This window comes from Centroberyx affinis, unplaced genomic scaffold, assembly GCF_046629955.1.
Source record: "Centroberyx affinis isolate AG114_WGS23_722 - 3 ecotype Tasmania unplaced genomic scaffold, CSIRO-AGI_Caff_v1 ptg006247l_1, whole genome shotgun sequence".
In the NCBI taxonomy this organism is placed as follows: Eukaryota; Metazoa; Chordata; class Actinopteri; order Beryciformes; family Berycidae; genus Centroberyx; species Centroberyx affinis.
Genome location: NW_027283179.1, coordinates 174,607 through 198,998, shown reverse-complemented (window position 1 = coordinate 198,998; position 24,392 = coordinate 174,607). Strand labels below are relative to the sequence as shown.

Sequence of the window (24,392 nt, the reverse complement as noted above, 5' to 3'; positions counted from 1 at the left end):
CTGGATTGTCCTTTTGTTTGTAGAAGTACTGTTACTTTGCTGACATTTTACTTAAGTAGAAGTAGGCCTACTGGTGTAAAAATCTACTTTAGTAAAAGTAAAAAGTTTCTCATTTAAAATGTAGGCCTACTCAGAGTAAAAGTTACTGAGTTACTTTTTAGAAAAGAGAACGTTGTTAGCTGTGATCTTTTCTATGTGATTCTAAAAGGAGGAGAGGACAGAGTTCAAACTAGGTTCTTTAAATTGGGAAATTTGGAAATTACACAATAAAGTGTAGAAACAAAGTAAAGCCAGATTCCGCTTCTCACTATGAATGGATTCACAATTTGTCAGTTTACGTTGGTCCAGTTTCTGATGTTTGTGGTGAGACACTAAATGTAATTTTTTGATTTAAAATGTATTGAAGTACAATCTTTCAGTAAAAATGTACTTAAGTAAAAGTAAAATTACACAAAAACACAAAACACAATTGCAGTAATGTGAGTAAATGTAATTGCTTCCACCTTTGCTTATAGGTCAAATAAGCATTTCTGCTAATGTCCAAAATGTTTTTCTATAATCCAGCATCTAGTCTTATGTCTGGTGTGTAAATGTACGTAGGTCTGGGTTTAGTTTAGTATTTTTTTATTACTTCAAATAAATTCATTGGTTAATCGGCTCCTCTGCTGCCTGCTCTCTCTCTGTTGTTATGACTTCAGCGGCCGCTTCAGTCGGTCCTGATGTCCTGTGTACTGTGTGTTTGTTGCTGTGTATCCGACCTTGTGAATGTGACATGTATGTACGTGTATGTTTACATCTACCTGCAACAAACCTCACCGAGTCAAATGTTTTGCATGTTTTTGACGTACCTGGTGATTCTGTTCATGTAAATGTAATAGAAAGTGTACAATATACAGTAAAAGAATTGTAGGAAATCGCTCTGGACTCACACATAGAGGTTTTACCAAGTTTATTTATAAATGAGGAAAAATATACATCAGTGAAAACAATAACATATAACACTGTTTTGATGAATAAAAATAACCAGCATTAATATCAGAGTATTACCCCCCCCAAACACACACACACACACACAAACACACTGCTACTGTGAAAAGCACACACTTTTCAAACACTGACCATCAATACTGTAGCTTACATTTATACAGCGAGTATGACACTCGATTGATCATTTTAAAGTAGGTCCGCTTCACCAAAAGTTTGTTACTTGGTCAGGTGTGTTCATAATTACCCACAATGCCATTTAAATAGTATCTCCACACATCGTTGTCACACACTGGGATGGCGGCATCTATATACAGTTCATTCAGTGTGCAGAAATTAGGTTCAATTCAGCATAATTTCTTCCTGACCCAAGAATCTCACATGCAAAAAACAATACACAATATATACACAAAAGTACCATAGACAGCAAAAACATGTAATACATAAACTATAAAAATGCTTCTTTTTTACTTTATTTTATACTATTTAAATGGCACTGTGGGTGATGATTAACAAGCTGAAATGTTTGTATGATAATTTTTTGGTGGAGCAGAATTCGGCGTGTGGACCGACTTCAGAATTACTGAATGTTTTCTCCTCCACTACCGGCAGAAGAAGTGGAGGTTTGAGCGTTAACTCTCATCTGAGCTGCACTCTGGAGAAAAAAGGCCGAGCAGCGTCGACTTCGGTTTCAGTCAAATTATCCAGGAAAGTTTCTTTGACTGTTTTCCTGTCGGCAGCGGAGAGGTTGGTCTTGAGCTTGAGCAGAGCTGAAAGATGTTTGTCACTGTGGGGAAAAAGAGAAAATGATTTTTTTTTTAAAACAGCATTTTAATCCAATCCATGACATTCTGAATCCCTAGCCCTGGCAGTGTTAGTAGCATTTTATAGAGAGCTTTCAGGTGTTGTAACCACGGATGTAACACACCTTCTGGCGGCCATATTGGAGGAGTTTAGCTCTTGGACAGCAGTAGCTGTGATGAAATGATTGTGTTTCTAAATGCACAACTGTTTTTGACTGAACTGATTATTTCATCACTGATCCATCTGATTGATTTAGTGTTTAGATAATGTCAGCTTGTTAGTATCTAGTCAGCTAACCATCACTGTCTTGTTGTGAACACATCTGATTAGCACATTAGCTAATGTATCTAGTAGCAGCTAGTGTTAGCATGTTCACATTAACATCAGTGTGTTTGCTTCTCAAGTGTGTTTTGTCTTCTCAAGCTACAACTCAGAGTGTTTTGGAGTAGAGACTAGGGCTAAAGACAAGACTTCCAAATGTAGGTTACTGTGTCACAGTAACCTACATTTGGAAACAAATCCACCTTATCACACTATTTGCTTTTACTGAGAATGTTAATGAATTCTCCATTGGACCTCCATGACAGAGCCAGATGTGGCTGCAGGGAGATTTGTGATGCAACTGCAAAGTCAGTGAGCTCCACAGGGAACTGAACCTCTAACTCTGGCAACACTCCCATTGACCTGTATAAAGCTGCTGTTTGGTTCAGGTACCATGATACTCTTTATATGGCACCGATACACACGGCAACTTTCTTGGCAACACAGACCAGACAGAAAATGTTTCCTCTGCATTTCTGCTTTCATCACATAACATCATGTTGCTGCCAGGAAACTTCTGAACACATTGTTGTCGTTTTGGCTCATTTTGTTTCCTGTTGCTGGAAGTGTTGCTCATCTACAGTCGAAAAAATGACCTTGCATCATCACCCTAATGCAATGGAAACCATTAACTGGATTATATTGTTCTATTCGAGTTACCTCAGTTAGACTTTAAACAACTAAGCTAAATAGAGGAATACATATCAGTGTGATATATATATGTATGTATTAGTAGTAACAGTAGTATTGCTTCTTTCATCCCACAGATGGAAATTCCTCTGGACAGTACAAATATTTGCAATTGTATTGCAATTGCGATAGAAGTTGCAACACAGTATACAGATTTTTTAAAAGATTTTTGATTTTTCAGCAAACAAGAAACATTTTTAATGAAAACCTGACATGACGTTGCTTATGATTGCTCTGTTTGCATACAATTAAAGTTTTTTTTACAATGTGTAATTTAATTTATAGGCCAGAAATTGGGCTCAGCAGTGAATTTTGAGTAGTTTATAGTAGTTTATATTGCATTTTTTTTTTTTATTAATTGTGCAGCCCTGTCAGACACTGTAGAGCAGAACAAGTGACCTGAGAAGTGAAATGACAGAGAGGAAGGGTGCGGAGAGTAAAGGTCACCTCAGGTCGGGGAAGGCGGCTCCCAGTGATGTGACTTCCATCTGCATGGAGGGAAGGTTTTGGAGTCTCAGCACTTCTGCAATCTGGGGCAAGATGTTGTTCAGCCAATTCTCCCTCGATCCCTGAGAAGACAGTTTCGTTTTTAGTAATTTGTTTTTAGTAATCTGCAAGCTTCTTATTTTGTGGGAGGGGATTTTAGTGACACCTTTGGTGGTGAGTGCTGTGGTGTATTTTTCCTTGGATTTTTCGTTGAAGTTTGAGATGGAAAAAAAACAAAAATTAAAGGAGTAAGATGATTCCACGCCTCAGTAACCTGGTTAAAATCAGACTTTGATTATGGGAAACCTCGCTGTGAAAGATGCCTGGCTACTCTGACATTAAACTGGTTACTGAGGCATGAAAGGAGTAAGATGTTTCCACGCCTCAGTAACCAGTTTAATATCAGAGTAAGCCAGGCATCTTTCGCAGCCAGGTTTCCCATAATCAAAGTCTGATTTTAACCAGGTTATTCTAATCCAGTTATGATATTTACTGTATATGCAGTGATTGGAGAAGTGGTGGCAATTTAAAGCCGTAATTGTGTAAAATCAAGCTTTAATTTCTGTTTCATTTTACGGACTATACCTGGCAGAAGTGTCTTGCTTTGGCTTGTCTGTTGGCTTGACTGTGTTGTGACTGACAGGAGGCGAGGCCTAATGTAACCGCAGAGAACATTAGCTATTGGTTGAAAGATTTATTCTGGAGAGGAACACATGGGAATTGGACATGTAAAAACCCAGAAGCAGAATCTTGTCTCTTCTTGTTTACAAGCGGAAACTGGATTCCCAGATGCAACGGAGTGTAAAAGTTTATAACCTGATATTTGGGTTCTGATGCAACTTTGCAAAACACGACTGTCAGTTTCTCATTCCCAGTGATGGATTACCTTTACTGACTGAATTAGAAGTCTAAGAGTTGTTTTTATGTTGTTTGGAATTGAATGGGAGTGAATGAGCCTGAGTGGTTTGTCAAAACTGATTTCAAAATATCTAATCATGGCGCATGCATGTAAGAACAGTCAGAAATAACATCAAAAGGGATGGAAAATGTAAAAAAAAATGAGCAAAAACTCAAATCACGCTGGAATTGTCCTTTAAATAAAGGTTAAATGAAATGACTCACGGCTCTGCTGAACAGCTGGCTCAGCCTCTGTCCCTCCTCTGTCACGATCCTGGCTGCTCGCTCCTGCAGCTCCTTGTCCTTCAGCTTCACTTTTCCCCTCAGGAGCCGCTGGACGTATTCCACTGTCACCTCCTGCTGCAGCTGGCCCATCAGCTTCTGAAACCAGTCAAACAACGAATTCAGTCAATAAGTCGATCAATCAATCCACCTGTGTATCTGTCTGTCTATTTACATATGATGCCACAATGTCATATTTAATTGATCCCTGTAGGGAATTTTTTTTTTTTTTTGCTGCTCAATCTGTGATGAATCAGTCAGTCAACAAGTCGATGCAAAATAATCATTGTTTCAACTTAAAATCACATTAATTTGAACTTGTTTTTTGGAGCCCAGTCAAAATGTTAAACTCAGCGAAATGAGAGTATGAAAGTTCACCGATGATTGTAATTCCTCTTGACTTTAGCAGGGCAGCTTGTGAATTTGAGTTGAAATGACAGCAGTGTGTTTCAGTCTACCTGTTGGCAGGACTCGGTCAGGCCCTGCAGGTCCTCAATGTGTTCTTCCAAACCGCCCAGCAGCTTCTCAAACACCTGCTCCTTCAGCCAGTCGCTTGTTCCCAGAGTGCGGTACTGTGGCTGTGAGGGGGGAAGGCAGGATATGAGACTTTGACACACCGCAACAGTTTACACTAGATTTCACCACAAGCAGGCAAAAAGCTGTGACTGAGAGTTTACTGAGAATATCCTGATTTGAAAGCCTGAGCGTTAAACCTGTCAACAGCAACCTAGAAAACTGATGAAAGAACAAATGTGCCACCAGTTAAAGTAAGATGATGTTTTTAAATTTAAAAAAAACCAACCTGTTTTTTAATATTCTGGAGCAGATACTCCTTGCAAAAAATACATTTTAATATTTATATTTAGGCATTTAAGGGTAGAATAAGTTTAATTTGCCAGATCACCAACATTACAAACAACCAATGCTAAGGAAAGCAATGGTCATGTATGAGAGAAATGCAGGAAAATAAGGTTGAGTTGTAGAAGGATTTGAATTTGAATTAATTAATTTTGCAGCTCTGGATCACTTAATGTGTAAAGCCTGTTCTTCTGCAAATAATCCCTAATTTGCTTTGTAAAACATTAAGATCTGTTGTAATTTGGTGAAATAACCCCTACCTTGAGTTGCTTGTGCACGGGGCTTAATAAAAACGTGTGGGCGGACTGTTCCATGGAAGTCAGAGCAGACAAACAGTTTTCCCTCACGTCCTCTGGGAAGAGATCTCTCTTCTTAATTATGTAGTCCCTGCAGAGAGAAGAAGTCAGAAGATGTCAAGGCATTACAGCACAGCTGATCCAGTGGAGGACTGGTTTTACTGGTGAGAGTTACTGTGTGTTACTGTGTCAGACTCTGAAAACAGGCTGAGCTGTTAAAGAGCAGGCATGCCCAGCAAAACCCCTTCCTTCCTTACACAAGTAAAGATCAGAATAGACTGGGTTAGACTGATATGTCAGTCCAATATATAATATTGGGTTGATATATCAGTCTAACCCAGTTTATTAAATATCGGATATTGTCCAGTCATGTCGTTTCTCCTGACCTAAGCTACAGAAAAACACTCTGGAAAACCTGACATGAAATGACTGAATTTCTTTGCACATTTTCTTTATTCATATAATTGTTCAATCATGTTTTCCTGTAAATTAATTCTAAATGCAAAAGGTATGTATCCTAGAGTTTCCCCTACCATTGAATAGGTGTGGTGGGTCTCTCTGACTTAAAGAGCTGCTGACACTAAAACAATTTCATCAGTCTGGGTTTCAGTGGAGAGTTTTAGTGTCCCATGATGCTCTGAATATCTGTTTCAGAGGCTTTTCCACCCTGACGAGAATAAAAGTCTGGGGGAAAACACAGTCTAAAAATATCTGCATTCGCCTTCAAACACCGATATCTGTTGAACCTTAGTGGATTCAATAACTGGAGATTTTGCACACAGCAAACAAGAATGCAGCTGAATGGCTTGAGATCCTTGCATTTGTTAAATTGGGAAGCATATAGAAAGGTTTGGTGTGTGCGACTCTTAACGAGAGAAGCTGCCACTCTGTCTAAAAGAATTTAATCTGTGTTGGTTTCAGTCGAAGTTTGAAAGTCATGTAATCTGAATGGTACTTGAGAGGCGTTTCTTCAGGCTCACAGAAACGTACCTGAACTGTACGACAGAGCCGAGGTTCGCCATGACGACCGGCCGGCTGCTCGCCCCGCCTCCCTTCATCACGTCCTCGTGGAACTTCTTGAAGCTGCAGCAGTTTGTGTTTAAAAGCGAAGAGTTGATTTCCACTCGTGTCTCGACATGCAGCTCAACAGTGGTATGGCATGTGAATGTAATTGTCGCAGTAATGTCACATCAGTATAGATGAAATATTACCTTTGCAGGAAGTCTTTCAGGAGGCACACGGTGGTCTGGATCTTGCCCTGGTCCCTCAAAAGTATCTCACCTGACCGCACTGCGCCGTCCATAAACTAAAAGCAGAGAGACAGAGGCCATAAAGCAATGAATGGATTTGAAAACAGATTTGAAAATATCTATCAAGTGTCTATGTCTCTTTTATCTTCTCTTTTGTCTCCTGTTGTTAATGTTATTACTATTTTGTTGTATAATTACTTTGGCAATGTAGGAAACATCTTGCCACGTCAAGTGAAAAATCCTCATGAAAAACATTTAGCATAACATATGTCATCACTAAAAAACTGTCTTCTCTACTGTTTAACTGTATATTTCATAGCTTTATATATACATGATTGAGCACATTTTTAGCACCGGTGGCCCCAGTGGGAGTCAAACCTTCCACGGGAATTGAACCCCTAACCCTGGCAGTGTTAGTGCCTTGCTCTACCTATCAAGCTACAGGACCACTGTGACCTTGATATGAAACCCCAAGACTTTTCCAAGACTTTCCATAACTAATTCAAAGCACTTCCATGACCTAAAAAAAAGTTCTTTCTTCCTGATTTGTTCATGTTGATATTCAGTCTCGTTTCCAGCATCTACTGCAATGAATGTGTGAAACAAGTTGTGTGCTGTATTCCTCTTAGGGCTGGGTTTAAAAAATCGATTTCCCAATTTAAATCGATCTTCATTTGAATGATCCAATATCGATTCATAAAATCCTGAGATCGATCTTTTAATATATGCCTTTTCCCGTGGATGCTTGAAGCTTGAAGCTACACTGCACTAAAGAAAGCACTTATCTGGTCACTCTCACTGACTGTAGAGTCTGTAGAGTTGCACAACTTGCACTATATTGTGTTGACTGCTGTAGTGTGTTGGTCATGTTAAATAAAAAGTACATTAATGTAACTGCTTTGGGGTTAATTCTAAATGTAAACATTAATATTTTTAATAATGCACCAGGTTAGAGGGTTCCTTGTAGGGCTGGGCAATATATCGATATTATATCGATATCGTGATATGAGACTAGATATCGTCTTAGATTTTGGATGTCGTAATATCGTGATATGGCATAAGTGTTGTCTTTTCCTGGTTTTAAAGGCTGCATTACAGTAAAGTGATGTCATTTTCTGAACTTACCAGACTGTTCTAAAACAGGGAAGAAAACCCTGTCTTTGCATTTTATTTTGATCACAGTCTTGTTTTAATGAAAGTGCTTGTGACATCTCACATGTGGCTTTGACTTACAACTGAACATTTAGCCCACTTTGTAGAAAATACCGAGATATATATTGTGTATCGCCATTCAGCCAAAAAATCCCGAGATATGATTTTTGGTCCATATCGCCCAGCCCTAGTTCCTTGTACAATTTACAGCATTAGTTCTCTGAGAATCTCCTTCATATCCAACAAAAATTGATATTGTAACTGAAATATCCCTAACCGAATCGATATTGAATCAAATCAAATCAAATCGGAAATCGAATCGAACCTTGTGAATCGGAATCTAATCGATTCGGGAAATCAGTGGCGATACCCAGCCCTAATTCCTGTGACGGCTTTCTTAAAATTCCCTGATACTCCCTGACTTCCCCGGATAATTTATCAGCTTCCCTGACTTCCCCCGGTCTGGAATGCAGCTTTCCAAGGAATTCCCTAACCAACGGGAACCCCAGATCTGACGTAGCAAGGGCGCCCAGGCTCATCGCCGGCCGCTTTTTTACCTGGATGACGTCGAAGGCCAAAGGACTGAAGAAGTTGCCGTCTCTTCTCTCCAGCTCGTCTCCGTTCTTCCACGCCTGCTCCGCCTCCTGCAGGGCTTGGTTAATGTAAGTCTGCAGCTCCCCCTGAACACACAGCAGCATCGTGAGTGTCCGTTACGTACCTTCATTTCTTCAGGGTAAGGTCTTGCAAAAACTATCCTTTCTACTCATAAACAAAATGTGCAGGGTAAAAAAATATGAAAGATCCCAAACTTTTTACCTGTGTGTTAATCAGATGTTGCTCCTGCAGCGGTCCATACAGCTCCTCAGGCAGCAGCGCTCCCAGAGCTTCATAGTCCATCTCTAGAACCAGTTCCTTATTCTGAAATATTCTGACACAGAAAGCAGAAGCCACATTAACTTTCATTAACGCCCTGACAAGTCTATCATTTCACATATTGGGGTCACAGAAAGCAAAAGCCATATGTCCTTTTATTAATGGAAAAATCAAGAGTTAATTTCAAGGAGTTATTTTGCGATGAAGTGTTGTAATTTACTCTTTTGGTGAACCCACTTTCCCCTCAACCTGCCTCGTTTACTTATACTGCAGTTAGTGATTTCCTACGTTTCCCAGAATGCCTTTTCTCCATCCTCTAGAGAATGGACGTGAACTTGTTGCATTCAGATGTAGATGAAGGTGGAGAGAGCGATAGTAAGAGCAAGAGAGCGATTTTTTCCTGACGAGAAAAAAAGCGAGAGTCGCTCCCCTAAACATGTCTTGTTGCATTCTGGTCTCTCTCCTGCTCCTGTGGGTGGAGAAACTGGTCTCTCTCCTGTTCTACGATGGATTTCTCCCTGTATGATTGTTGAACGTCTCTTGGTGCAAAATGGCGGCTCTAGAAAGAAGCCCTCGCTCTTTGATTCTGACACCAAAACCTTTTGGCCAGCTATCCAGGGGAAGAAGAAAAACACACCAAACAACAAAATGGTCCCAGAAATGCAAGGTGCATCACCAATAGCTGTTTTTTAACCCCTTGCACCCTGATGTTTCCCTTAAATTTCCCCTTAAGTAGCTTCAGAGTTATATATTTTTTTCCATACTACACGACAATGTCACATACATGTTCTGTATCTGCTTTCATGCACATTTCTGTAATTCAGCCTGACATGTTTGGTATCTTTGGAAACCTCGGGATCTTGACTAGAATTTATAATACAGTTCTGTGGGTTTGAGCAAAGCTTGGCCACGCAACATGTGTTTGTAATGATGGACCCGCCGGCGGGACGGCAGGATGGACTAACAGTTACTAACAGTGTTTAAGGGTGGATTTTTCCATTTAAAAAACGTGACAGTTAATTAATACAAACACAAATTTGGACCTCAAGAATAAACACGAGTCTTACCTTGGGTAGTGGTCCTTCACCCAGTGCAGCAGGGTGGCGCAGTCCCTTCCTTCGAGCACGAACTCTGTGATCCTCCTCAGCCGGGCGCTGAAGGCTTGGTGGTACAACCTGGCGTAAAGGTTACAGACGTCCAGCTCCGGCGGGTAGCAGCCCTTCACGCCCCTCGCCACCTGCAGCAGGTCGTCCTTCAGCTGCTTGCCCATGGCGCACACGTCCTGCTGGACGGACGACCGCTGCCCCTGCTCGCCGGGCATCGAGGCGCTTTCCATACGCTCCTCCACCAGGCCGCGGAGGGTGGAGTCGTGCAGCTTCCTCCAGCGAGCCGGCCTCCACGGCGGGTTTTCCCGAGTCCTCAGAATCCACAGCCGGTCCTGCTGCTCCTCCTGACACACCGTCTTCAACGCCGACGTCAGAGCCTCCGCGTTGCCCTCCTCCGAGCTGAGAGACCGCTTTAAAGTCTGCTCCACCAGGGCGACCAGGGTCCCGCGGTCTGCGGCCAGCTTGCGCTCTTCCTCTTCGTGGCGTTGAAGCGGCTCTGTCTCTGCTATCTCTCCGAACAGACGCTCCTCTCTGTCTATCAGCTGCCGGCCGGCTTCACACAGGCGGCGCTGCTCGAGGTTTTGCTCAAACGTGAGCGGCTCTGGGGAGGAGAGCGAAGAGGAGGTGAATGTTGTGTGAATGTTGTTTGGAATGAACCGCCTGGTGGTCTTTCCGCTGTAATATTCCTATAGATTTAGTGTAATATTCCTATAAGGACTTAAAGTGTTTCTATGGTACTCAATAGTGACTTTATAGTGGCCTGGTATTTATTTCTCTCTCAGTTTCACTATAATATGCCAATAATATCCCTATGGACTTTAAGTGTGTCTATCAATAGTGACTTTAGTGACCATATTACACTTTGGTTTTTTATCTCCTAGAATTTTCTGCGGTACATACAGTATTTTTTACCTATAGCAGCTGCATGATATTTCAAAGTTTTGCTGTGATATTTCTATAGTGCCCTTCTAAAACGTATTAAAGGATTACTAGTGTTTTTTTGTAAGGGTGAAATTGTAAAATTAACATGATAGCAGGTAGGCTACATGTAACAGGCACTAACCTAACCTATAGTAGGACATATTGTCAGTAATAAGTTCAGGGGTGATTACAAACTACAAACTACAGACATCATCTTCTGAATATCAATTTTCTTTTGGTAATTGGCCTATTCTATAATAGCATTGTATTTGTTTTGCCATCTATTTGGCTAATAAGGAACCTTACTGTATGCTTACTGTGTAAAATCATATAAAGTTTAGTTAAAGAAACACTTTTCATTACATTCATCACTTATCATAGCCTGCTTAATGGCATTTTTTTTTATCTGCTATGGTGTCACTATAGTATTCCTTTAATAATCCTATAATATTCTTATAAGGACTAGGCCTATAGTGTACTGTCATAGTCAATAGTGGTACTTTAGTGACTTTCTCATACTTCATAGCTTTTATCTCCTATGGTATCACTATAATATATTCCTATAATGATCCTATAATATTGCTATATCCTATATGGACTATAAGGACTATAGTGAATGTGTGGAATTGAATAGTAAGTTTATAGCGACCTTCTCGTACTGTATGGTATTTCTTCTCTTATGGTATCACTATAATATATTCCTATAATGATCCTATAATATTGCTATATCCTATGGACTATAAGGACTATAGTGAATGTGTGGAATTGAATAGTAAGTTTATAGCGACCTTCTCGTACTGTATGGTATTTCTTCTCTTATGGTATCACTATAATATTCCTATTATAGCATTGTTATATATTATAGCATTCCTATAATATTACTATAGCAACTTTTAGTTTTGCTGTGATATTTGTACAGTATCATAGGATTACTATAGGTGTTTTCGTCTCTGCTCACCCTCCTCAGGAGGTGAATCCAGGGCATCAGCGGCGGGAACAGCGGGAGCAGGGGGGCTCACACCGGACTGACCGTTGGAGTTTCGTCTAAATTTCGGGAGTTTCATGTGAAATCGTTTCCCTCGTTTGTCCGTGGGAGAGTCGAGCTTACCGCCTGCCATCGCTCCTGCACGAGAGGAACGAGAAAAGCAGCACGGTTAACGGACTGACAAGTGTGGCGTCAAGCTAGCTAAGAGTAAAACATAGTACTTCCTGTCTAACCGTCAAAACAAAACAGATCTTACTATACGGATGTTAGTCTTTTAAAGGACATTGCTTTTGTAAGGTTTAATTGTCTTCTGTTCTTCTTTATTGTCCATGTTCTATTCTTATGTATCTACCATGTAAGACTTCTTGATTATTGGTGTTTTATTGTATTTTCAATAACAAATAAGCAAAAACAAAAAACCCTTTTCAAAATAAAAGCCACATTCATGCCTACGTTGCAATGTTTTTTAAGTAAGTAGCCATACCCTACTTTACTTAGGCTACTATACATACTTGCCTAAGTACTAAAGTGAAAATAAAGAATATGTTTAAGGAGGAATCTGTGATCTGTACGTGAAAACTCAACAGTTGCTTTTTGCCAAAGTCCTTTTTCACCGCAACCCATAGCCTACTGGATTATATAACCATAGCCTAATTATGGAAGATGCAATAGGGCTAACGTTTCCAAAATACACAGACACAACAACTCAAGAGCCATTCCCTCTGCAGCTCTGTAAATATACATGCATTTAAAGACATATACTGTAGAGGCAGTAGGTCTACAGCATAAAATGTGTCCCTTCACTGCTTTAAGCCTACCCCTCATCACCATCACCACATGATATGTATAGGCTAACATGCTTTCCTTTAAAAGAAAATCTCAAAGTGCTAAAGTAAAAAGTGAATTAAAAGCAGGTAAAAACAGCACAATAGGAGAGGAAATGAACTGCACAAAATGGTGAACTTGACACTAAATCATATACTTTTTTGTCTTTTTGGTTACTTTCACTCTTCAGGTTTATTTACTTGATGAATAACTGAAAACACAAATAACTTTTTTATCAGCATCTAACCCCAGGTAAATGAATGCAAGGAAATTTTCAATTTCAACCAAAAATCTCAACTGTCCACAACCAACCCCGGTTTCCCCTCTTCACTATTTATTATACAGATAATAGAACAACAGGAAAATACATTTATATGGTGGAATAATGTAATATTACTCACCAGATCATACAGCCTGCTGCTTTGTTTGAAACAGTGAAGCTGAAGTGAAGCTGAAGTGTTTATATAGCTTTTGGGCTGCTGGCTCCTCCTGCCCCCCCAACCCCACCCACCCTCCCACACACACACACACACACACACACACACACACACACACACACACACACACACACACACACCACTTCTCTCCCACCCTCAGACACACACACACACACACACACACACAGCGAAGGACAGGGCCATTTAAAGTCACTTTGAGCTGGGGTTTTTTTCTTTTATAGGGGAAATAATAAAGGAGAGACTTTCTGCCTGTGCTGATAAAACAGACTGAACTCTCCTGAGGCAGAACTGGAATATAAACTTTTAAGTGTTATTTTCACAAAATCTGATGGTTTACTTGTCTGGTTTAATGACTTAATGACATAAGGCATACACAGTATTCTACCACACGAGTTAAATTCTAATGTTAATGTTTCGGCTAAATGAAAAATGTTGATGGTGGCTATAATGTTTGTTTGTTTGTTTGTTTTATTGTTTGTTTTTGTTTACACATTTGTTTGTTTTGTCAGTTCTTTAATCAGAGGGCCTAGGATATGAATTGATTATATATCATTACATTATTCAATGGATATGTTAAATAGATCTATGTCAAATACAAATTGTAAACATTGCACTAAATCTATCAGAATATTGAATATTGAATCTTTCTGAACAATTTGATTTTTAGTCAAGTTTGCTGTTTTTCCATTTGTTACAGTGAAAGCAGGTCAGCCATGTTCTCAGCTACTGAATGTGTGTTGATGACAGTTGGATGAGATGCACTGAACACCGCCCCCACCCAGCCTGATGACACTGAACATGGAAGCAGTCCAAGAGTGAAAGTAACTAGTTACATTTACTCCAGGTACTGTAATTGAGTAGCTTTTTTTCTGTACTTGTACTTTTTTGAGTATTGTTTAAAGTCAGTCATTTTACTTTTACTGTAGCTACATTTTAGAACAGACTTTGTGTCTCTCCATCAGCATCAGAAACTGGACCAACGTAAATTGACAAATTGTGGATCTACACACACACACACACAGTGAACGGTCAGTCAGCAAAGAAGAGAGGAGTAACCTAGCTTCACATTGTTTCTGCACTTTATTGTGTAATTTCCAAATTTTCCAATTAGTCTGAACTCTGTCCTCTTTCCTTTTAGTATCACATGGAAAAGTAAACTCAGTAACATTGAGATTGTTCAGTAACAGTAACAGAGCTACTTTTTACATCAGTACTTTCACTTTTACTTAAACTATCAGCAAAGTAACAGTATTCTACTGGAGTGAGACAGTCTGGGACTCTCTCTCCCTCTGAAGCACCTTACCTCCGGCTCTGCAGACTCTCCAGGCTCTGTAGGGCAGACAGCTCCGGAGAACCAGACACATCGCTCCTGAAAGAAAACAGCAAACACTCACAGATGTAAACTTCACTTCTTCTGTGAATCTGTCGCTGTAGCGGCTCAAATAAATAGTGAACTGAAAAAAACAAGAGGTAAAGAACCTTTGATGTCAGGATGTTGGTTGAGATGACGCTTGAAAAGCTCCAGTGTACCTTCATATAACCTTTGTGGTTTCCTCTCCAGACTTGCTCTGATGCTGTAAATTAACACGTGATTGCATAAATGAAGAGTTCAGTTGCTAAATGAGACATCCACCGTTTAATAAAAAAATGACACCTACTCTCCCATACTGACTGCTGACATGAAAGTGAAGCACATTCTGGGTTTGTGTTGAAATCAGGAGTCACCTGATGACGTTTGCTTATAAAATGGTTCATTTTTTTGAGGACAGAATCTTTTATGTTTTGGAAATAGGTCCACTTCTCCAGTCAGCTCTCACTATGATCTTCAGGACAGACAAATCACTGTTTCACCAACTTTTTTGGGTCCCGAAACATGACACCAGAGCACAGTCTGATGAAGGCCTGGAGGCTTAAATGTTAGTGATGTTTCTCTTGACGTGACCCAAAATAAACTGGCGAAATAGAGATTTGTCTGTCCTGAAGATCATAGTGAGAGCTACCCGGAGTTCTTTCACTCTTGAATTTGAAGTTTATGGTTTGGTCTAGCACCACAAGCCAGTGAATACCAGTGAAGCATCCATATAAACATCATCAGGATGTTTTTCAAAGACTGCCTGATGAATTTCAGGCAGCAAAATGTTACTAAAATGGATATATAGTGTTTTGGAATGAAATCCTTCAAATACAATGCAGTAAAAATATTTGTGCGCTTGTTCGGTTCATAAAAGGTTGTTTTTCTTCATATTCTTCATCGATATATACCGAAAGCCCGATACACATGGATTTCTTTAGAGATATCAGGGTACCGAGCGTGCATTTTGGGGTTCAGTGTCTTGCTCAAAGGCACTTGGACAGCGATGGTGAGCACAGCAGATGTAAACCAGCTTCCCTCCTGTTGCAAACATGCAAATTCAAAACTCCTGCAGACAGGAGGCTCAACCACTTCTCTCAGTTTTGTGCTTTATTTGTCCCACCAAACGTTTTCGAGACTAAAAGAAAAAAGAAGAGTGTGCGACTTGAATTTTCTTTATGATACAATTGAGTTCCAAACCAAAAAAACATTTTGGTTTTATTGGTTTGCCTCTATACTTCCAGGCCAAACTGCCACCACACAGCTGCCAGTCACAAAATATACACTGATACTGACTAATGACCTTAGCTGAACACTTAATCAATATATAAGCTGGAGGAGCAGTAGGATGAAAAATGCAGTCACTGTTTTGTGTCAATGCAGCATGTTTGGTTCTTGAGGAGTTTGCACAAGGGCGTAGGAAGCAGTTGGCCATTGTGGGGGACAGATTTGACTACTGGGGTCTGGGGGCATGCTCCTCAGGAGGAAAGTTTTCCAAAAAACAGCTCTGCAATAGTCATTTCTAGTAATGTTTAAAAAGGCTATCTGAAAATAAAGAAAGAATGACTCAGGTGCTAAGTGACAGATCAGACTTTATGGTTACAGCAGGCTTTCAGCCAATCTATCTAGTGTCGCCTGTTTCTCATTAATAATAATACAATAACAATAATAGGCTAATAATTTCCGTCTTGGAATTACAGTGTTTTATTTAGTTGTATTTTCCTTCCAACTAACTGCACTGATATTATCTGGTTTCTAGTCATTTATTTTTTGGGTGCACTGGTCCTTTTTAAGAGCTAGTGTGTTTTTTCTCCAGCCCTGCTACAACACTGACTGGCTTTAGCTTGAAAAGATGTTAATTATAAAGTACATACAAAAAGCCAGCACTGTACCTGTTCCATTACGGCAGGATAATGAGCCATGCAACGAAACGTTTCAGACAAGATGCAAGCCATCCAATATGGTGAAGAATTAAGTTTAGCTGCAAAACAACTAGGCCTAACCTACCTTGCCATTTTAAAAATCAGCACAGACGAAAATATAACGCTGTAATAATATCAGAGAAAGATTACATACTTACAAGCATACAGGACACTGAGGCAAATAGACACAGTATTGTCTTTACATAACTGACTGTGCTTTTTGGAAGCAGTGGCAACAAAGCTATTGACCTTTTGTTGTTGACAGTCATGAACACTTGAACACATGAACAGCTTTATATAACTTTTTACACATGTATTCCTCCTTGGCGCAATATCATAAATTTGATTTGCTGCACATCCTCTTTTTTCTTTTCTCTCTCTATCGGCACATGACCAGTAGTATTGATTGGACATCTTGCCATTTGATTACCATGAATTTCTTCATTATGACTGATTGCTCTGCTCTGCTCCATCAGATCAAGTGAAGAGGCATCACTCTGCTCACAATATAAATGTATTTGTTTTTTCTACAAAGTTAATATCATTCCATTGTCGTTTTGCCCACAAACATGCATCAGAATGTAAGCCATTATATTCTTTACAATCTGCCTTTGCGGGCCAAAACATCAGTGGAATGATTTAATATTGCGGAACAGAACACGTAATTACAAGATAATTAATTTAGGGCCAGAGTGACACCTCTTCACATGATCTATGCAGCTTTGTTTTTGGCTGCAGTTTGGAGCGCTGCCTTGGCTGCTGTCTGCCCCTCACAGATATGAAGCCCTATCAAGACTATTTCCTGTGGCGCACTTTTTTCATACGGAGATACTCTCTTCATTCAACTTCATTCCACATTGCACGAAGTCAAAGGCTCACAATGTCGTGGTTTATTTTTTGAGGGGGACATTTTAGTCATCTTTTAATATTGGAGGGGACATGTCCCCCCTGTCCCCCGTGCTTCCTACGCCCATGGGTTTGCAGGTGAACTTGACTTTGCAGAGTATTTCACAGAACTGAATGAAGTGCGTACAAACTACAGTCGAACACTAGAAAGAAATCATGGGAAAACAGGTTTTCACTTCCTTAGAAAATAGAGAAGTGCTTTGACAGTCGAGGGTTAAATTTGTTTTCACTGTGATACTCTTGCCACATAACAAGAGAGATGGTTATTTTAACAAGAACTCAATTTCTTCAATTTAAGGCTGTCAACACTCATTCTTGTAGAGGCAGTATGTAGGATTTTTACTTCGCCAATCGCACAAAGTGACCATTGGTGTATCTGCAGGGGGTTGATAGTGTTACTGATTAATACCAGTGAGTCATTACACATTACTTTGCCAGCTGCCTTCCACAACTCACTTTCCGGTCGGGACTCTGCTTTGGAACAAAAACTCCCCACCCCAGTCGGGTCCAGTCATGTTCCAGAGAGTGTCTGCAGGTTTTCATTCCAACCAAACACTGCAGCAGCTCATTTCACGAATTTAACATGCCTTTACTGGTGTTTTCACATTATAACAGTCCTCTTAAAGTCCAAACCAAACAATGTACGTGTGAAAGCCACCTAAGAAGAGAGGGGGAACTGATTAGCAGTGATGGAAAGAGTGCCAGAAAGTTCCACTCAAGTAGAAGTACTGTTACTTTGCTGACATTTTACTTAAGTAGAAGTAAAAGTACTGGTGTAAAAATCTACTAAGTATAGCTCATTTAAAATGTCCTCAGGGTAAAAGTTACTGAGTTCCTTTTTAGAAAAGAGAACGTTGTTAGCTGTGATCTTTTCCATGTGATTCTAACAGGAGGAGAGGACAGAGTTCAAAAATAGATTCTTTTAATTGGAAAATTTGGAAATCACAAAATAAAGTGCAGAAACAAAGTAAAGCCAGATTATTCTTCTCACTGTGAATCGCTCCACAATTTGTCAATTTCCGACTGTCAAGTTTCTGTTGCTTATGGAGACACAAAATCTGCCCCCTGTAATGGATGTGATTTAAAATGTAGCTAAGTGCAATACTTCAGTAAAAACATATTTAAGTAAAAGTAAAATGAATGACAAAAAAAAATACTCAAAAAAGTACAACTACACAAAAAAGCTATTCAATTACATTTGTGAGCAAATGTTCGTGAACTCTTGGGAGCTACCTGCATTCCCACAGTAATTGCTGGTCTGATTTGCATCAAAATATGAAAAAGTTAAATTGTTTGTGTGTTATTTGTTCATTCAGATTGTGTTTATCTGTTGTTATGACTGAGGTGACGGTCAGATCACATTTTAGCAGCAGTTAATGCAGAAATCCAGGAAATTCCAAAGAGTTTTGCTCACAACTGTACGGCCGCCCTGCTGAAGTGTCCTTGAGCAAGACAACGGCTCCCTACCAGACTCAGAGCCTGACCTCTGACCTCTGACCTCTCTGTGGAGGGGGCAAATGAAAATTTCATGAATCATTTCATCATGATCCTATCCTGATCAGAGCAGGAGCTGATTTCTTAAGCACAGTGGTTCACATCAAGATCCAAATGCTCTTTTCAAGACATATGATTGAGGGGGAAATGAAAACGAACGCAAGTAACAGACATTTTACAATAACTAATTCATATTAAAAAAAAAAACTGTCATGCTCAAACCTGAAATAGCACCAAAAGTGAAAGAAAGCAAAAGGCAGCTGTTTAACCAAAACAGGAATTGCCCATAAACACCATGACCGCAGCTAGAACTGGTGATATGCTCGTACATGCACTCTGAAAACTAATAAATTATCAGAACTAAGTCGTTTATTATCTGCAACACCCAGTTGAGATCTATTCCTTATCTGAGCAGGGAAGTTCAATGGTTCGTCAATGATCGTACTGGAGCTCGATTGGTGCTCGATTGGAGCAGGCGTGTCTTTCCAAAGCATGGGGGTTCACCGGGAGAAAGACATGTGACCTAGGGAATATCCACAACAAACCAAGACTACAATACACGCTTTGAGCCCAATGTTAAGGCGATCATAAACAAAGGTCACCAAAGTTTATTCTTTTATGGAAAATCAGACAGAAAAGAACTCTGTGAGCTTGTGCCCTAGGTTTGTTTTGAGTTTTCCCATGTCCCCTCTGGCCGTAGGTTCAGGCTCCCTAAAAGCAGCAGAAACAGATTTTGGCGCTCCCTGATCCAGGAGGCAATCCACAGATTAAATGTGTAGCTGCAGTTCAGCGTGTGGAGCAAGAGCCTGTTCTCTGCTCAGTGCTCAGCAGCAGGATGCAGGCCTACAGCTTTCTGTTGGATATGAACTGATATTATGTGAGGCTGTCTGTGTTTTTGTAATACCTGGTTATGTTCCCTTGATGATTTCCCTCGATGCTGCGATACGAATTGCCACATATGGATAATAAAGATTTCTCTACTCTACCCGACTCTACTCTACCTTACCCTACCCTACTCTACTCTACCCTACCCTATACCCTACTCTACCCTACCCTACCCTACTCTACCCTACCCTACTCTACCCTACCCTACCCTACTCTACCCTATACTCTACCCTACCCTACCTTACTCTACCCTACCCTACTCTACTCTACCCTACCCTACTCTACCCTATACTCTACCCTACCCTACCTTACTCTACCCTACCCTACTCTACTCTACCCTACCCTACCCTACCCTACTCTGCTCTATTCTACGCTACCCTATACTCTACCCTACCCTACTCTACTCTACTCTACCCTACCCTACCCTACTCTGCTCTACCCTACCCTACCCTACTCTACCCTACCCTACTCTACTCTACCCTACCCTACCCTACCCTACTCTACCTTACCCTACTCTACTCTACCCTACCCTACCCTACCCTACTCTACCCTATACTCTACCCTACCCTACCTTACTCTACCCTAACCTACTCTACTCTACCCTACCCTACCCTACCCTACTCTGCTCTATTCTACGCTACCCTATACTCTACCCTACCCTACTCTACTCTACTCTACCCTACTCTACTCTACTCTACCCTACCCTACCCTACTCTGCTCTATTCTACGCTACCCTATACTCTACCCTACCCTACTCTACTCTACTCTACCCTACCCTACCCTACCCTACTCTGCTCTATTCTACGCTACCCTATACTCTACCCTACCCTACCCTACCCTACCCTACTCTACTCTACCATACCCTACTCTACCCTACTCTACCCTCCTCTACCCTACTCTACTCAACTGGAGGCGAAGAGGGTAGTGTTTTTTACTTGGCTACCACACCACCACACACACACACACACAGATCCTTTGCTGGCCAAAGAGTTTACACGAGTCAGATTACAAGCCACAGATGAGAATGCTTTATCCTGTTTGAGTCAGTCTGGATTTCCAGTAAAAAGCCGTCACAGAAAGGCTTCAACACAGCTGACATCATAGTTCACTAATCATCAAATCTGCCAGCACTAAATCAGAGATGTGTGAATATATCTGCTAATCAATTAGTCTGTATGTCCTGTTTAATGTCAGTCCTGTGGTCTTGCCTGCTGTCAGTGGTGGAAGGAGTACTAGAAGCTGAGAGAAAAGTGTCTCATGTAAAATGTCCTCAGAGTAAAAGTTACTGAGTTACTTATTAGAAAAGAGAATGTTGTTAGCTGTGATCTTTTCCATGTGATTCTAACAGGAGGAGAGGACAGAGTTCAAACTAGATTCTTTTAATGGGAAATTTTGGAAATTACAAAATAAAGTGCAGAAACAAAGTAAAGCCAAATTACTCTTCTCTTCTCTGCTGACTGATCGTTCTCTGTGAATCGTTCCATAATTTGTCAATTTACACTGGTCCAGATTCTGATGCTGATGGAGAGACGACAAATTTTGTACTGTAATGGATGTGATACTTGTACAATATTTCAGTAAAATCGTACTTAAGTAAAAGTAAAATTACTGACTTATACTCAAAAAAGTACAAGTACACAAACAAGCAACTCAATTACAGTAACGTGAGTAAATGTAATTAGTTACTTACTTCCACCCTTTCCTGCTGTACTGAGATGTTCTGTGCTTTTTGTCCAATTTACTTAAATATACTACATGCTTACAGCTCTAGTTACTTACTCCACTTACTTAGATATACTGCATTTGTGTTTAGTTTCACTAATTCCCTTTGTAAAGGATTAATTGCCTTGTAATGCTTTGACAAGTACAGTATCTGCATATTTGTTAATGTTCCTGAATGTTGAAATAATGCTGTCTGCTGTAACTGTTTTTAAGCAGCAAAACAAAATGCCTCAATGAGGACATGATTTTTTCTATTCTATTCTATTCTTGTATTTAATTATTTTTGTTTGTTTATTCTATTCTATTCTATTCTATTCTATTCTATTCTATCTGTTTTTCATTTCATGCTGCCAACTGTAACATCTAGCAAGGGACTACAGATGAAAACTCGCCTTTTGTCAAACTCTGACATATGACACATTATGTCATATGCCACATTTACAGTGATGTTTATTAGCATTCACTGTCCCTGCACAATAAAACTGAATAAATAGAATAAAAATAAATAAGATTGGAGCAGGCAGGAGGTCAGCAGCAGTACAGTTGCTTGTCACAAGACGTGTCGCCCTGGGAACATCCCCAACAAACCCACACAGCTTTAATCTGCAGCATGGTGGGTGGAGGGAGGAAGCCCGGGTCGTGATGTTACACGCTCTGATTCATCAGCTGCTTGGTGGCTGTGAAGAGTCCCGGACCTCATTCATGACATTTAACATTTTAACATGGCTGTGTAGGAAGGAGAAGTTGGGCTTTCAGGGGTTCAGGACAGTCTGGAGATGAGGGGAATGACCAGGCAGATAGACTCGCAAAAAAAAAAAGTCTACAATCACAATTACAATTACAATTTCACATTTGGCAGACGCTTTTATCCAAAGCGACTTACACATGAGATTTTCATACAACACAAGCAAGGTTCTAGTTAGGAGAGAGCAACGAGAGTAAGTGCTATAAAGCTAAGTTCTGGTCCAACAGGACATAGGTGCTACGAGGCAGTGCTACAAGGCAGTGCTATGAGGCAATGCATAGAGTGCATAGAAGCAAATAGAAGCACTTTTTTTTTTTTTTTTTGGTTGGTTACCCGGGCCATTAGGTGAGAAGGTATTCGCTAAAGAGCTGGGTCTTTAGCCTTTTCTTAAGGATTGAGAGGGACTCTGTGGATCGAATGGAGTTTGGTAACTCGTTCCACCACCGGGGAACCACAGAAGAAGAGTCTGGCTAGAGACTTAGGGCCTTGCTGTGGTGGCAGCATCAGGCGCCGCTCCTTGGCAGAGCGTAGTGAGCGGGTGGGAGCATAGACCTGAATGAGGGAGTTCAGGTAGGTCGGAGCCATTTTGGTTATTGTTTTGTAGGCGAGCATCAAGGACTTGAACTTGATGCGGGCAGCAACTGGGAGCCAGTGGAGGGAGATGAATAGCGGAGTGACATGTGCTCTTTTGGGCTGGTTGAAGACCAGACGCGCCGCCGTGTTCTGGATCATCTGCAGAGATTTGAGCGTACATGCCGGGAGCCCTGCCAGTAACGAGTTGCAGTAGTCAAGGCGTGATATTACAAGAGCCTGTACTAGGAGTTGTGCTGCATGTTCAGACAGGTAGGGTCTGATCTTCCTGATATTGTACAGGGCAAATCGGCATGACCGAGCAACAGAAGCCACATGCTCCTTGAAGGTTAGTTGGTCATCAATCATGACACCCAAGTTTCTGGCAGACTTTGTGGGCATGAGCTGAGTTGATTCGAGCTGGATACTGATCTGTTGTTGTACAGAGGGACTGGCTGGGATGACAAGGAGCTCAGTCTAAACAAAGAAAAAGTAGATCTTAAGTTTCTAATAGGCAGAGTAGAATATTGAAGTACTATTAAAAAAAGGGATTGAAAAGAAATGCATATGGGGAGAAACACAGGGCTGATGCTGTTAAATTAACTAGATTGAGACCATTGGGCCACTGTGGGTTAATTAGAAAACATCCAGATGAATTATGTGAGTGTGGAAGTACAGGATGTTTTATGTCGCAAGAAATACAGAAACAAGAGAAAAGTGCTGAACAAATAATAATCAGATGTAGGGATTTCCTCCTTTTCTTTGAAAGCTTTGCTCGGTCAAAACCAAGAACCAGCAGTTAGTTGAAACAAAGATTTCGAATTTTTTCTTGTGTCACAAGCTAGTTTCAAGTTCCCCATAAGAGTGTTGATCTGTGGATGGCAGTAATATGCTATTGTTGTGTCTACTCTGCTGCAAATCTTAAAGGAGAAGAAGAAGAACAACAAACCAAGCTGTACTTTCAGGGATCATTACCTCCGCCAATGTTTTCACCCCGTTCTGTCTGTCTGTTAGCAGGAAATCTCAAAAAGTTATCAATGGATTTGCACAAATGGCTTCTCACTAAAAGGCATATAACGTACGAACGGATTCACGTGACACCATCAAACTTTGTGGCCAATCAGCAGACAGAAAAAGAGGCAAACCCTCCATTATTGGCCCAATCAAACAACATGGAGGAACTGGAGAGCTCATTTCCAGTTTAGACATAACCACCCTGCTAATGTTTCCAAAACTTGGTCCAGTGGTAGAAGGGCAGCTCTGATGGAAACTGAACAGATATAGAGGCTGATTGGTCATGTGTTGTTGTCACAATCTGCTAAAATGCTTAAAAGTGTCAAGAACTGGAACAGGCAGATCTCATGTCCCATTTCAGGTCTTAGGTCTAGTGTTGGCGGAGATATGAGCTCTACTGAGTGCCATCTAGTTTCTATAGTTCCTGACTTGATAAATTGATTTCTAAGTGTATGATGAAGCTCAAAGGTGATGAAGAGTTAAGATGTTTCCTTTGAAGCAGGAAAAGGATACTTTGTTTTTTCTCCACTGTTGAGGATTGTTCTGTTTCCAGATGGGACTCTGATGGAGGAAATCTGTTCTGAATGTTTTTAAT

General features: G+C 40.5%; 1 protein-coding gene and 1 non-coding gene across 3 annotated transcripts; one reads left to right on the top strand and one right to left on the bottom strand.

The window, feature by feature from the left end:
• Nucleotides 1-934: 934 nt before the first annotated feature.
• LOC139638286 (tumor necrosis factor alpha-induced protein 2-like) lies at nt 935-14,611 on the bottom strand. Of its 2 annotated transcripts, none has more exons than XM_071512374.1 (12): nt 14,492-14,611; nt 11,879-12,043; nt 9,961-10,600; nt 8,837-8,948; nt 8,578-8,700; nt 6,830-6,924; nt 6,609-6,701; nt 5,583-5,709; nt 4,923-5,042; nt 4,408-4,563; nt 3,247-3,368; nt 935-1,771 (listed from the first exon to the last, which is right to left on the bottom strand). In XM_071512374.1, the coding sequence occupies exons 1-12, from the start codon at nt 14,550-14,552 to the stop codon at nt 1,624-1,626; spliced, it is 1,962 nt and encodes a 653-aa protein (XP_071368475.1). In that variant the 5' UTR covers nt 14,553-14,611; the 3' UTR covers nt 935-1,623. The 2 variants fall into 2 exon arrangements, with proteins under 2 accessions (XP_071368475.1, XP_071368476.1); XM_071512375.1 differs by lacking the exon at nt 14,492-14,611 and adding an exon at nt 13,132-13,173.
• A 9,568-nt stretch (nt 14,612-24,179) lies between these two features.
• Nucleotides 24,180-24,386, top strand: LOC139638296 (small nucleolar RNA U3). Its single transcript, XR_011694764.1, has one exon. It is a non-coding gene; the product is annotated as a small nucleolar RNA U3 (small nucleolar RNA).
• The last annotated feature ends 6 nt before the right edge of the window (nt 24,387-24,392 follow it).

What these genes read in the sequence shown, in the direction of transcription:
- LOC139638286 (XM_071512374.1), bottom strand. Translation starts at nt 14,552, where the DNA reads ATGTGTCTGGTTCTCCGGAGCTGTCTGCCCTACAGAGCCTGGAGAGTC. An exon ending in GTGAAGGACCACTACCCAAG is followed by an intron (nt 8,949 to 9,960) that starts GTAAGACTCGTG and finishes TTTCTGTGTCAG; the next exon opens with AATATTTCAGAATAAGGAAC. An exon ending in CTGAAAGACTTCCTGCAAAG is followed by an intron (nt 6,702 to 6,829) that starts GTAATATTTCAT and finishes AAACTGCTGCAG; the next exon opens with CTTCAAGAAGTTCCACGAGG.